We start from the raw sequence: 15,454 nt of genomic DNA on the forward strand, positions 1-15,454 counted from the left end.
GAACCATTCACTGCCTGTCAGATGGTGGTAGCCTCAGGGCATCTCAGATGAATGATGATGTAATCCAGGCTGGGTTGTACTTGATTTGTGGACCTTCTCCTGGTTAACTTCAGGGCCCTGCCTCTGTTGTGGCTGCTTTGGGACACACGGGGAAAGAATCTGCTTGGGAGGGACCATACCCCTTGTGCTTGCTTTGCTGGGTGGACTTTCTTTGGAGAAATAGCTGGGACACAGAACAAAAAGTGTATGTTTTGTTGAGATCTAGAATCTTTGCTCTGTTAGGGAATGTCAGAGATATTGAGTCCAGTCCCTCCTTTTACAGAGGAGGAGCCTGAGTCCTGCAAGGTCTGAGGATCAGTGGTGTGCAAGGCTGGGACTGGAGCCCATGTTTTCTGACTCTCTCTTCAGTGCTCCCTCCACTCTGCTTGATAATTGGCCACTGCAGTTGTCACAGACTCAGAAGAGAGAATGGCTATATCTTATTAAAAACAAAAAACAAAAAACAAAACAAAAAAGCAAGTGTTTCACCCAGCCCCTAATCAGGCAAGTGTTTGCTTTATCTGGTATCTAAAGGAGAAACATCCAGCAATACTCAGTACAATATGACTATGAGGAGAAAATCAGCTCTTACTGAGAGACAGCTAATGTTTTGGGTGGGTGTGGGGGGAGCTCCTACAGATTAGGCCCTGAGAAAGGGCAGAGTGCCTCCTGGAATCATCTGGAACTTAAAGCCTTTTTTTTTTTTTTTTTTTTTCCAACAAACACTCTTACCAAACTGCCACTGAGAGAGAATTTAAATATAATCTGTCCTGGTGAGATTTCCAACAAGATTTCTGGACCAGAGGGGTTTGGATAAAGGTCAGAGAAGACTCTTTTTAAGGACATGCCTTATCCCAGTCTGTTATAAAGCCTGCATGATTTTCATGGATTCCACTGTGGGCTTGTATGCACTATTTATATGAGTAGCTTACTTTAAAAGCACCCTATACCTTCAGGATTTTTAATAAATATGAACTGTCCTCCACCAGGGACAGAACCAAGAAAAAAACAAAAACAAAAAACAACCCACAATAGGTTGAAGCGCTATTTAGGAAATTCACACTTGAAACTATGCAACTACTGGCACTATGTACTTATGGAATGATATTATCTGATGACAATTTATCATTGTCAGTGAGATACAGGGCTATGTATTTTTTTTTAAATTCTGCTGTGATATGGAAACAATTATCTTGTCAAGTCCAGAAAAGCTTTAGTTCTGTCAAACAACATAAGAAAACTCACAATGAAAAATTTGGAAAGTGACGTGAAAGAGTGCGACTAATCTCCAGGCTTTGATGACTTCATGGATGTGGTTACCTGTGAATCCTTCTCAACCTGGCGTGGCAGTTCCTCTCCCCCCCTTGCCTTCAGATGTGCTCTATGGAAAACCTGGGGAGGGGTAGGTGCTCAGGCCGGGGCCATTCCTCCTGGCTCCTGCTAGTGGGTTTCTGTTAATTACACAAATCAGGAACAGATGTGCTAAGACCGAGCACCTCATATTTATCCCACAATGTGTTTTCTTTAAATGACAAAAGTTTTTTAAGGCCAAAAAGAAAAATACCACTATGTAGTTTTTCACTACAACACACAGCAGGGGGGGGGGGAGTACGTGTCTCCAAAGAGACATGTCATTTGCACAAGGAGCTAAGCCAGTGGTCTCAGAGTGGAAAGCCCTTTGTAACTGTTTAAGAGTCTTAAGGTCTATTTAAATGTGGTATTCTATAAATCATAGATTGTGTGTTCCTTAATCTGTTTAGATTGTAATTTGTAGCTGGAGTATTTTTACTTTATCTAAAATGGTTGATAAGGTTGATAAATTGCTCCCACAAAGAAGGGAGCAAAGAGTAATGTTCCTTAAATAGTAAAACAGTAAAGTTGGAAAAATGGAGAGCTGTTCTCTTCCCCTTTTTTTGATCTGTGAAGAGACACACGGTTCCAAACAGACTAGTGGTATCTAGCAAGAGCATGGTTTTTCTCTCTTATTCAGAATATTGAAGATGGGCAAAGAAAATTTGGAAGGGGGGGGGTATGGCTACCCGTAGGAGTACAAGGGCTCTAAGATAAATACTTTTTTGCAGGGCTTTTGTTTATATAAACCTTTTGAGTCACCCAAAGTCAGAGTGCTGCCACCATTTGACTGGTCTAATCTCAGGCCAGAATGCTTCCTATACCAGAGGCTCCAGAGAAATCATTTCTCCCCTCTTCCTCTCCCCTCCCATCTCTTTGGGGCATCTGGTCAACCTACATGTGGGTGCATGTGTGTTTGAGATGGAGACGGAGGAGGTAGGCGGTAGAGGGCTTGAGCATTTCTGGAAGGGGAGAAGCCAGGATAGGTTCCATGTGGGTCATCATCTGGACTAGTGTGCCCCTCCCAGCTGGTCCTAGTCATCAGAGGGGGCCTTAAAAACTTTCTGAGGGTATATAAGGGCCTTACGGACAAGCGGAGCATTTACTAGGATAACTATTTGAGTAGTTGGAGACCTCTTAAAAGGGGAGGAAGAAGTCTGTTGTAGAAGAAATACTGCTTGTGACTTCAATTTTTGTGGAAGCCTCTAAACTATGTGAAACCGATGCACATAACCCAGGAAGGTGTTTTTAGTTTTGTTTTTTCTTGAGGTGAATGACTCAGGTTGACACATTTTGGTAGAGCCTGAGGCAAAACTAGAGCTAAAAAGTGATTGATATAAATAAGTTTTCATGAGGAAAATGCTTAAGTATATCAAGATATTCACTTTTCTTTAACTCTTATTCTCTAACTTTCTATGTATTTCATTTAATATAGTAGCTTATTATAAAAATAAGTAGTTGTAGCAGTAAAGAATTGTATTTACATAAAAATTATCATTAGTGGAGAAATATACCTTTTTCTTTATCCGTTAAACATACCACTTGATTGGATCCTCGCATGCTCCTTCCCCTTGCCTTCCCTCCTTCTTTCCTGCCCCTTCCTTCCTCTCTCCTCCCTTCCCTCCCTTCCCTATATAATAAAGGTGTTAACTAATTGAGCACTGTTTGTCAGATGCTGCTATGCTGGCATTTATTCATTTCATTGAACATTAAAGGCCTCCCTCAAATGCCCACTTTATAACCTAGGAACCTAAGCCTCAGAGAGATTGGGTATCTTGCATAGCTCTGTCTTCCGACTCCAGTGCCTTTATGCTTAAGACACCAGCATCCTTGTGTTGAATGCTTGCCACATGCCAGGCACTGAGGTAGGTTCTTGGGCCCCAAAAGTTGAATAAATCCTATAATCTGCTCCCAAGGAGCTTGAAGCCTAGTAGGATGGGGCTAGAAACCAGCATATAAATAATTGCAAGTTGATAATTATGTAGCAGTGAGGTGTGACTGTCATGGGACCACCAAGGAGTGGCCTAGAGCCCAGGCCTCGAGGGTAGGAATGGCCAGGGCTCAGAAAGGCTTCCTGGAAGCTCTGTCCCTGGGCTGACCCTCCAAGGATCAATCATAATGAAGCAAATAAGGAGTAAGAAGATGGGCATCCTGGCAAGGAGGACATCAGGAGGAAAGTCACAGAGGTAAAGGAGGCCTGGGCAGAAACAGAAGCTATCTGGCATGGTTATTGCAGTGGGATTTGGGGATTAATTTGATGTGGGGTGTTGGAGAGAGGGAGAAATAGATTTCTGGCTTGGGTTCTGGGATGAAGGTCGCAGTGTCAGAAACTGATATAGGGAACATAGGAAGAGGGCCTGGTTAAAGGGGTGTGAGAACAAGTTCAGGGCTGGACATACTGAGTTTGAGGAGCTGTGGCATTTCCTCAAAGCAACATCTAGTAGCAAGTTAAACATATAACATTTACAAAGAGTTGTAAAGCAAGTCATTCAACAAATATTTATAGAGAACCTACCTTTGGCTGACACTGGTCTAGGCCCTGGAGTTACAGACGTTAAGTCTCTGCTTCATGGAGATTATATCCTCTTGGGATAACGGCAGATAATAAAGAAGTAAACTGGTAAGATAATTGCAGAATTGTTATTAAGAAAGAATGGGGTAGCATAAAAAAGTCTTGTTGAGAAGGTAACATTGGAGCTGTGAGCTGAGTGTTCAGAGGAAACTTTCATATGAATACTCTGAGGTTAAAGTATTCCAGGTAGAGGGCATAGCAAGTGCAAATCTCCTGAGGTAGGAATGAGCCTGGTCCTAGAGAAAGGCAGTCAGTGAAGCCTAGGGAGGGAGGGAGGGAGGGAAGCTGAAGAGGGGTAGGTGTGGGATCAGGAAAGGCTACAGGCTGTGGTGAAGTGTGGATTTCATCCCAGGTAAAATGGGAAGCCATTGGAGACTTTGGGCCTGGGTCCATGTTAATGGTGTCATTTTAAATGACAAAAACCAGCATACAAATTGTATTTCTTGCATACTCTCAACTATATAAAGTGATGTGAGAAAACAGCCTTTAAGGAAACTTGCCAAACGATACCACTGACGGAGAGAGGCGGTTTCATGCAGGGGTCAGTATTGAGAATGCTGAGGTCAGGGTACCAGGGCTGGAACTTGGTCCTGACACGCTCAGCCAGCGCTTCTCAAACTTTGTGATCTTAGGACCCTATCTATCAACATTTATCATATTAGAAATTAAAATGGAGAAAACATTTAAACATTTCCTTTATTCATTAAAAAATAATAAACCCCTGACTTATTTACCTTAATGGCATATTTTAATAAGAAAAAAAGATTCTATTTTCCAAAACAAAAACTAAGTGAGAAGAGTGGTATTTAAAAAAAAAAAGATTTTATTTATTTATTTGAGAGAGAGAGAGTGAGAGAGAGCAGTGGGGAGGAGCAGAGGGAGAGAGAGAGAAGCAGACTCCCTGCTAAGCAGAGAGCCTGATGCGGGGCTCGATCCCAGGACCCAGAAATCACGACGTGAGCTGCAGTTGCTTAGCCGACAGAGCCACCCATGCGCCCCCAAGAATGACATCTCTTACTCCTTGGCACAGTAGGAGGCAGCCATGTTCTCATATCTGCTTCTCTATCCAGTTGGTTATGATATCACAAGTCATAGACCCTCATGGGAGAACCAGAGTAAAAAGGGAATATAGGTAACTGCTTCGTATCGTGGTGAAAATAGTCTTGATGTGCGGATCCCCTGGAAGTTTCCTAGGCCACACTTCAAAAATCTTTGTGTTACAGGTATGACATTGGGCAGTCTAGCAGGTTGGATGGGCCTCAGTTTCCCCATCGTTTTATTGAGGGTTTCTAATAGTACCAACCCCATGGGGTTGTTGTGAGGATTTATGGAGTCAGTATGTGTTAAGCCCTTCAAATAGTGCCTGGTACATAGCAAGTGCTCTGTAAGGATCCGCTAGTTTTCCTTTTGTTATTGTGATTCCGAGTGGCGGTAAGAACTCTTCCAAGAAATTGCACAAATTCATTTAAACTTTACTTTCACAGACTTTTCCCTTCCTGTCCTCTCTCGTTCCAGTTGTGAAATGAGGTTCCAAACCCGAGTACCCCCTGGCGGATGCTACTGCCGAAACCCCCCAGGTTTTAACGCTCACCTGTCTGTGGTGATGACGGCACTTTGTGCCAGGCTGTCAGCTACTCCGTGCCGTAATTTCCCAGATTCTTTCTTTCTTCCTAATACCTGAAATCATCTCTTCTCAGTCAGTGGAAGCTGAATGGCGGAGGAGGATGTGATTTGATAGCATCACCCGATGCTATTCTGGTTGGGGCTACAAGAATTCAGTTTGTTTCTCCCCTAGAAAATTTTCCATACTGTAATTGGGACATGACTTGATATATTGGAGGAATGAGAGTCAGATGCCATCATCAAACGGTTGAAGATTTGTGTCAGCTTTTTTTTTTTTTTGGGATAGGGGCAAGTGAAATTGTCAATCTTGGCTTCACAGTGGAATTACTTGGAAAAATTTTTTTAAACTACCAAGGCCTGAATCATCCCAACCCCGAAAGATACCGACTTAACTGGCCTGGGATGTAATATGGGTATCAGGATTTTAAAAATCTTCCCAGTGTCCGAAGTCGCACGAGGCAATGACTAAAACAGAAGGCCACATATTTCCCTTTTTTTATTGTAAAATATAATGAATCTATGGAGTACATAATACATAAATGTCAACTTAACATATTGTTGGAAAATGAGCACCCATGCAGCCATAATCTGCAGGAAACAGAACATTGCCAAACCCCCAAAGCTCTTCTCTTCTTTTTCTCAGTCATGCTTTTTTTTTTTTTTCAATCGTCTAGAGGTAACCATTACCCTGACATTTTATAATCAGTTTGTGGTTTTGTTGTATAATTTTTCCGTATGCGCATGAATCCCTAAACAGCACAGAGCAGACTGATGCATTTTAAAATTTTATTAATATGGAATCCGACTTCTTTGGCTTCTTTTTCTCAACCTAATACTTTTTTTTTTTTTAATTCACTTGTGCTTTTGTAGTTCCTTGCTTTTCGTCATTCTATAGTATTCTCTTAGATCAATATACTACCGTGTCTTTCTCCGTTCCACTCCTGATGGATGTTTTGGTTGTTTCTGGTTTGGGACTATTACAACCGGAGCATTTCCTTATGTCTCCTGGTGCACGAAGCCAGATATTCTGAATATATATCGAGATATGGAACCAGTGCTTGTCCAAAGAAAAGAGAGTCCAAGCTGCACTTCCTTTTTTTTTTTTTTTTAAGATTTAACTTATTTATTGGACAGAGAGACACAGCTAGAGAGGGAACATGAGCAGGGGGAGTGGGAGTAGGAGAAGCAGGCTTCCTGCTGAGCAGGGAGCCTGATGCGGGGCTTGATCCCAGGACCCTGAAGGCAGATGCTTAACGACTGAGCTACCCAGGCGTCGCCCGAGCTGCAGTTCTGGTGGACTCAGGGTAGACAGGAGTTAGCGTCTGGGACCCTGTTATCATTCCTACTCTGGGCTGGGAGCTTAGAAGTTTGTACTGCTCTGAGCCACAGGCCTTGGGACTGTTGATGGTCTACAGGAGGCAATTGAGAAGCCTATGCTCATCTGCTTTTTGTTGTTTCCTAGGGCTAGAGGGACAAGTTTCTATGCCCATCAAGGGTAGAGATCCTGATGGAACATTCCACTCTGGGCTGAGACCCAAGGGAAGCCTCCTGGCAAAAGGGACAGCTGGCTGGTCCCCAAAATGTCAGGCCTTCATCCCATCCTCAGCAGCTGGTAGAAGGAAGTAAACAGTCTGTGGAGAAAGATTACATTATCCTAGGCCTTGAAGTAGTTCTTAAGTTCTAATTCTCTCCCTGATCTTAACAGGCAATTTCCCACTGTATTGTTAGTTCACTGATTGCTTAGATGAAAATATGCTGTGCTTTGTATTTTCTTTTTCTTTTTCTTTTTTTTTTTTTAAAGATTTTATTTATTTATTTGACAGAGAGACAGCCAGCGAGAGAGGGAACATAGGCAGGGGGAGTGGGAGAGGAAGAAGCAGGCTCCCAGTGGAGGAGCCCGATGCGGAGCTCAATCCCAGGACCCTGGGATCACGCCCTGAGCCGAAGGCAGGCGCTTAAGGACTGAGCCACCCAGGCGCCCCTGTGCTTTGTATTTTCTCAACTTTTTTCATTATCTTCAGTGAGCAGTTGGTATGAGTCACTTGTACACACATGCCCCCATCTTATGTGAATACTATAAATCCAGGCTTGTTTCCGATGCCTCTGCTAAATACCCTGGGGGCTCCCAAGGAACACCGACAGGCTCTTTCAGTCTCTTCTCATGGCTGCTGGCACTCCGGGATACTGCTCTGCGGTTCTGCGGGTTCTCTCTTGCCGCATTAAGTCTGTGTTCCTTCAGGTGGCTGTGGCTGTTTTGTAGTACTTTGCACCGAGCATGGACATAAGCTGTGGTATGTTAGAGCTGGCCCGTATTGGTTCATAAGAACTGATTGTTTAATTTTGAGAAATTGTGTGAGCTAGAGTTTAAAACAACCATTATTTAAAAATTGAATTATATCAACTTACAATTTAAATAAATTATATTAGAAACTAAGTTTATAAATACTCAAAACACATCACTTCCGAATTCTTTTACCATGTTTTACTATTTATGCACTTGGGGTTTTTTATATCTATTGGCTATATATGGTGGAAATACTATATAATGGTGTACTATGGCACATCTCTTCTCAACTCTGTATTTAGTGATATCACTACATAAACAGGCACAGGAGGAATATTTACACCATGGAAATTGGCAAATGCTACACATTGGTGCTGCCCCCCCCCAGCCAGTTGTTGAATACTTAGCATATCACTGGATGTAGGATGCCTTTTCAAACCCTTACAGCAGAGTTCAGATGGACTCAAGGAATAAAGTTTAATAGGACTCAAAGAATTATAAAGGGGAATTATCAATTAGAGAACTTTAAAACTGGTTATTAGAAGTGGTTATTCTGAGTCATAAGCCTACTCCTCTTTTTTTTTTTTTTTTTAAAGATTTTATTTATTTGTTCGACAGAGAGACAGCCAGCGAGAGAGGGAACACAAGCAGGGGGAGTGGGAGAGGAAGAAGCAGGCTCATAGCGGAAGAGCCTGATGTGGGGCTCGATCCCATAATGCCGGGATGATGCCCTGAGCTGAAGGCAGACGCTTAACCGCTGTGCCACCCAGGCGCCCCATAAGCCTACTCCTCTTGAAAGTATCTTCCCTAATGACGCTGCCTTGTCTAAATCCTAGCTTGGCTATTTATTGGTGGTAGAATTCAACTTTTCTGCTTAGCTTTGACCTACCCTAAACAGAATGATGTTGAACAGATCTTTCCTACATGGATTCCAGGTCTCAATTTTGAGACACAGGACGAGTAAAACTATTTCTTTCTCTCATCTATCCCACTCTTCTTTTTCCCTTTTTTGTTCTCATTTTTTTTCCCGTCCTAAGATTGAAACCCCCCCAGGATGATTGACAGCAGGAACGTCCTTACTTTACTTCTTCCCAAAGGGCTAAGCTTGCTCAGAATACAATAATCAGTATATTGCGCAGTGTCCGGTTTATTCAGTGTTGAATAAAGCCACCTGTGGAACTTCAACAGAACAGTCCAGGTTGAGATTTGTCCTTAGGAAACTGGCCTTCGTTTCCTCTTTCCTTAGACAAATATACACCCATTTCAAGAATAAACAATGATGTGAGGACAGGGTAATCCAAATCCAGATTTAGCAATAGACACCAAAATATTTTTTCTTCGATATAACCTACATGCACAGGACATAATTTAATGGATTGCCTTATTTATATAACTATATGGAACCTACCTTTAGCTTCTCTGTCTGGAACATTTGCATTTAAGATTCCTCATTGCTTTCAGAACTTCCCTAAGAAGAATGTGTACTTCAGAATATATTCAGAATTCAGCACATCTCCCTGCTGGTCACCTGACCCAACCACCTCCCTCTTCCATCTGGCCACAGTGGTAGCCTCCTAACTGGTTTCTCAGCTTCCACCATAGCCCGTCTTCAGTCTATTCTCAGCACAAGAATCCAGAGTGATTCTGCTAAAGTGTAAATCAGATCGGGTTGTTCCTTTGCTCAGAATTCTCTAGTGTCTTCTCATTTCGCTTAGGGAATAGGCTATGGTTACCTACATAGGATCCAAGTCCTTATTCCTTTGAATTATTCTTCCTATAGGTCATTCTTCTCTAGCCAATGGGGCTGCCTTGCTGTCTTCTGAACAGATGCTTTCTTTCCTCACGGTTTTTTCATGCATCTACTTGCAGAATGGAATGCTTCTGTCCCAGAAAGCTGCATAATTTGATAATGTGATCACTTATTTCCTTTAGATCTTTCCCAAATGTCACTTCTTTGTGAGATTTTCTCCAGTTACCTTACTAAAATTACAACCCTCCCACATTTCTTATCTACCTTTCCTCCCTAGTATTTGTTATCTACACACACACACACACACACACACACACACATAGTCTTATTTATTGCCTGTGTTTTGCCACCATCAGAATGCAAATTTTATGAAGAATTTGTATCTGATTACAGCATGCTGAATTACCATTGCCTAAAACCTAGTACCTGGCGCATCATTGATTTTTGACAAACACTGAATGGACGAATGGATGATAAAATGGTAGAACAGACATTGGTTAGGAGCTGGAGACCTAGGTTTTAGTTTTTGCCTTTGCGTATAATAAGCTCTATAATATTTATTACATTTTGTTTCTACATCTCTATGTACTTATCAACAAAATGGGGATGTAACAACTTTCACATGTCTCTTCGACTTTGAGTGAGGCTCATGCAAGGAAGTAGTCTATATACGTGTAAGGGATATTCTAGTTGTCTAACTCGTTTATACCCAGTAGATTGAGCAGCTAGCTCATGGCCACTTTGCTTTAAACCATCCCCAAGAAAATACTCTCCATTTGAACACAGGGTTGGGCTGACCGGTTCATTTCTGCATCTTCCTCTGAAGATTTTAGTGGATCCTTGGCTTATCACTTAGATCAGATAATTGGATTTACTATATAAGGTGTTGAAAACCTGAAGAATGAAATAGCCTGCCACGGGGTTTCAGGCCTTCCGTGTGTCTGGTGTTGTGTTGGGTGCTCTGTGTATGTGGTCTCCTTTCATCCCCACTGCAACTGTGCAAGGAGAGCGTGGCTTTAGTTTAGAGATGAAGAAGTTGGAGTTTAGAGGAATCTAGTACTCCACTGAGGCAGCAGGGCTGATAAGAGAGCCTAGCGGGGAACTCATGTCTGTCTCTAATATCAAACTTTCATCCATTCTCGGGAAACTGAGATATTTAACCCAAAAAACTACAAGAGAATATTCTTCTGTGGATGGTGTTTCTCACTGATGTATTATTTCTTTTCAGACTGTTTATGATCAGTGGTTCATTACCCTTTTTAACATTGTCTACACATCCCTGCCTGTTTTAGCCATGGGCATTTTTGACCAGGTATGTATTTTTCTCTGTCTTTATAACTTATTTTGCTTTGTTGAGGCTTTTTAGTTGCTTCTAGCTTCTAAGTAGAAAACATAAGTCATGGAAAGAGTCCTGGAAGTTCAGTTGTTTTAATAGGTATTGCATGGATCTAAACCCTTCCAGATCCTCCCCCCACCAAACAGTTCTCTGATCGTTTGGCTACCCTCCTCTTTGAGATTCACACCCCATATTATTTCTCTAACGCCTCTGAGACGTCCTACATGAAATGGTCTCTAATTTCATTTTAGTCTGGCATTTCCCAGGCTTATATGACTGTACTTCTTTTTATTTATTTTTCATATAGCACCTATTAATATGCCTCAGAACTAGTGCCTTATGGCTCACACACTGGGAAATGCTGCATTAGCCCCTGAATGCAGAGAACCATGCAGTGACAGAAAATGATGAGACTTGTTGGAAGCCAGATGGCCTGCATTTGTGGTGAGATTTCCTTGGCCAGCACTGCCCAGAACAGGAACTAGAGGCCAGTAGAGTACTCTGCCAATGGGAGAGGAAGACATGAAGCCCCACAGCCATGGAGAGAAGGGGCACAGTCTTTAGTCTAGCTCAATGTGCTTGGGAAGAGAGAAGGGAGAGAATCAGTTACAAAAATGGCGGATCCTTGGCACACTTATTGCCTTGGAAGGTGCTTCCTGGAAGGGGGAAGAAGTCTGGCTGCCGATGAGGAAGTAGAAGACTAGCCAGAGGAGTTTCCATGGCACAATTAGAGTGCATTATTTAAAAAAAATTTTTTTTGGAAGTATATTTGAGAAAACCAGATTTTCTCCAGGCTGTTGTTAGACCTGTTTGCTAGGCCTCATTTTTCTGGCCCACAGTTAGCTGTCTATTGCAAAATATAAATCTTCGCATTATGAGCTCATTCCACTCTCCCATTCTGTGCCTTTGTTAGTCAGTTGTCTCACTTCTTGTATGTAAAAAGGGCAGTTTGTGAATGACATATTTTGGGGAATTCTATAAAAAAGTCATGAACTCCTGAAGACCTTAGATGTAAAGGATTAAGCACATCCATTCCCAAGTGTCTATGTTTGTAAGTGTTTCTTTTCTTGGTGCTTTGTAGCTGCCCAGAATGTGGAATAAAATAATAAAAATAAAGCAGTTTCTGGGAAAAGATGGTTATTGTGCAATTAAAAAAAAAAATATATATATATATATAATAAGGCCCCTTATTGCCATCAAGTTGAGTGCCCGCCCCTGTCCTTTCCCACTTTGTCAGCTTTGGCCCCTACACTGATCACAGGATGATGGAATGTTATGCTGCAAGGCCTCCATGATCATCTAGGATCCACTCATTTTATAAGGAGGAAACCAAAGCTCAAGTCATTGCCCTAAAGCCAGACAGCCAGTGTGTGACAGAAGTCAGCCTAGTACCAGGCCACCTGACTCTGAGATTGCTCTGCTATTACTATTTACCATCATCATTATTTTGTATATTATTATTTATAGAAGCATCTGTTATTTATTACTTATGGTGTGGCAAGAACTCTGCTGAATACATGAACTTAACCATGACAGCGGTCCTGTGAGGGAGGGGCTGTTGTCTGCCTGGAGATAAGGAAACTGAGGTTCAGACAGGTTACATAACAGGTTTAAGACCATATACCTGCTAAGCAGTGGAACTGGGGTTTGAACTCAGGGTTGTCTGGTTTCAAAGTGTGTGCACGTAATTTCACCAGCCACTGACTGGAAGAGGAAGCACCAGCAACATTTCACAATGGGACTTCCTAAAGAGAATATGTCAGTGTTCTTCATGGGACCCCATTCAACAAGTCCAGGGCCATCCCACAAGCAGGAAGGGGAACTTGGTCTGTCCCCTGAGTTCATGCCTGTGTTGCTTCTTTTTTGGCTGCTTCTGCTCTACTCCTGGTCCTCCGGTGTCCTCAGTGGTAAGGCCTCACCTCCTTTTTGGTTTGGGCATTTGGCTTTGGTGCTCACAGTGTGGTCAGCAGCCTTACTTTGGGGCTGGTTGGAAATGCTGAATCTCAGGCCATACCCCCAACCTTTCGAATCATCATTTGGTCTCCCTAAGTGATTTGTGTGCACATTAAGTTTGCAAAGCACTGTTTTAGTTTCTCCCAGGACCCTGTTAGGGCCAAACATACCTTCTCATTCTGTTTAAATCTTTTGTCTCGAACAGCTGGTATCAGAATTCTCACTGAGTACAACACTCAGCACTTCAAGCTCAGCTTCCTTCCCACTGGAATCCCACTTGCAATTTCCCCCTTTCCCTGTTCCCCTTCTACTCTCCCTCCTCTCGCAGTTAGGAACTCAGTCAGATTGGCCAAGTCCTACTCTGCAGCTCTCTGCTGCCATCTCCTGCCCGCTACCCTCACAGCCTTGGCAATTAATCCCTGGGCCCCATTGGCTGCGTGTGATACACTAGAATTCTGGGAGCATGAATGCAGCTGCAGGAGAGTAGAGGAAAGAAACTTCATTCTGAAGCCAAGGATCTGGGTGCAAATTCTGGTTCTGTTCTAAGAGCTGTATGTTCTCTCATGAGTCTCTCTTGGAGACTCAAGTTCCTCTTCAGTAAACCTGGGATCATTGATTATCTTCTCAGTTATCATGGGAATGAAAACAAGCTAATGAATAGTGTTTATTAGGGTATGCTCAGCCATGCACTTGCTGGTTCCTGAGATGGGGCATTGAGGGCCTTTCCGATTTCTCAAGCCTCCCCCACTGAAGTAACTTTGTTGACAGGATGTGAGTGACCAGAGCAGCATGGACTATCCCCAGCTCTACGAACCTGGACAGCTGAACCTACTGTTTAACAAGCGTAAATTTTTCATCTGCATGGCACATGGCATCTACACCTCACTGGCCCTTTTCTTCATCCCCTATGGAGCCTTTCACAACGTGGCCGGCGAAGATGGGCAGCACATAGCTGACTACCAGTCTTTTGCAGTCACCATGGCTACATCATTGGTCATTGTGGTCAGTGTGCAGGTAACCCTGTTGCTGAAAATGTCTTAACTTGATGGCTTTACAGCTTTTAAAATTCATTTTCACTGTTGACTGATATTGTCTACTTGTTGGGGCAAATAATCATCATCATCATCATCATCATCATCATCGTCATCATCCTAAAGGAATCCTGGGGTTTTCTTTTTAACTACACATTTCAAGATGAAAACAGAAAGCTTTAATGTAGATGACCGGATGTGGGAGATTAGCATTCAGTGTCTGTAACCTCTGTGTTGTGGAAACCTCACAACTAATTACTTCTTGGGGATGAGTATCATATATATAGAAAAATGATTATACTATTGCCTCTTTCTTGGGTTTGAAAAAGTTTTCCAATGATAGCAGAAACTTTCCCATGATTTCTATCACTTAATAACTTCCAGGCTTTAAAGCGAGATTTAAAATTCATTTGGCAATACATATCTGTGAAATTATTCGTGGTTCAGTGTTATATTTTGGCATATCTGAACCAAATCAGAGAAGCTCTTCTGGTGGAAATGATTTTTGATGATCCGTTGACCTCACTGGGCATCTTGAGTAGTTCTATTTCCTTTTTAATGCAAATGGTGGACAAAACCATTCGGTATTGAGTTAGAGGTCACAAAAGCTTTCCTATCCATTAAAATCTGTATCTCCAGATGGATATGGTAAGCAAAGTGACCTGTTTTTTCTTTTGTTTTCTTTTGCTTGTTTTCTTTTTTTTAGGGAGCGAATATCAATCGAGGGCTTGATTTTTAGAGTTTAAATTGCCTTTGGTCGGTCCTTTTTCTATCCTAGAAACAATCTTTTTTTACAAATCTTAGCGGCTCATTTCCAACAAAGAATCTCATTAAACCCCCGACTTTCTCTTCATGACTCTAAACATTACATTAAATGAACCAAATGTAAACGTATTGCTTTTAAAGGACATCTCTGCCATTCCTTGGTCCATCTGAGTGACTATTATTAAATCGATACCAAAGCCATCCAACACTTGACATCTTGGGAATTCATAATTCAGAATCAGATAGGTAGCATCCAAAAACAGAACCAGATTTCTCCACTCAGAAAGTTCTGTTTTTCTCTGTTACAACTAAATCATGCTGTTGCTTTGCAAACCCTCCGTGGCTAGTTCTCCTATGTTCAGTTCTATGGCGGAGAGGAAAATAGTGGAGTGACTCGGAAGTATCTGGCATTGCTAAGACATTCATCATGGTAGTCTATTACTGGAACAGGTGTATATCACCTCACAAGAAGCTATTGTTCCATCTTTTCTTATAGTTCTTGCCACTCTACTGGACACTCCAACCTGTTTTGTTTTGTGCCTTTTGATCATTGAGCAGACTCTGTGTGTACTCTTACATTTCTAGCCTAGAGAAGTAGGTGATTTACTCCTTGACACGAGGGCACATTTCCAGTTCTCTGGATTCTCCTCCTGAAGGGAAGGACAGTTGTGGGACATCTCTTTAGTGGTAACAGCTTATTTACCAGGTCAGGCTTGTTAATTGGTACTCCAAGAGATCACTTAAAGGTAGT

At 42.2% G+C, this 15,454-nt stretch overlaps 1 protein-coding gene across 1 annotated transcript in view; it reads left to right on the forward strand.

The window, feature by feature from the left end:
* ATP8B4 (ATPase phospholipid transporting 8B4 (putative)) overlaps nucleotides 1-15,454 on the forward strand; it is a 208,033-nt gene that overhangs the window by 177,895 nt on the left and 14,684 nt on the right. Inside the window, 2 exon segments of the mRNA XM_008705952.2 lie at nucleotides 10,847-10,930; nucleotides 13,676-13,921. Coding sequence (XP_008704174.2) covers nucleotides 10,847-10,930; nucleotides 13,676-13,921 — 330 coding nt within the window.

Source organism: Ursus maritimus, unplaced genomic scaffold (genome assembly GCF_017311325.1).
Source record: "Ursus maritimus isolate PB19 unplaced genomic scaffold, ASM1731132v1 scaffold_35, whole genome shotgun sequence".
Lineage (NCBI taxonomy): Eukaryota > Metazoa > Chordata > Mammalia > Carnivora > Ursidae > Ursus > Ursus maritimus.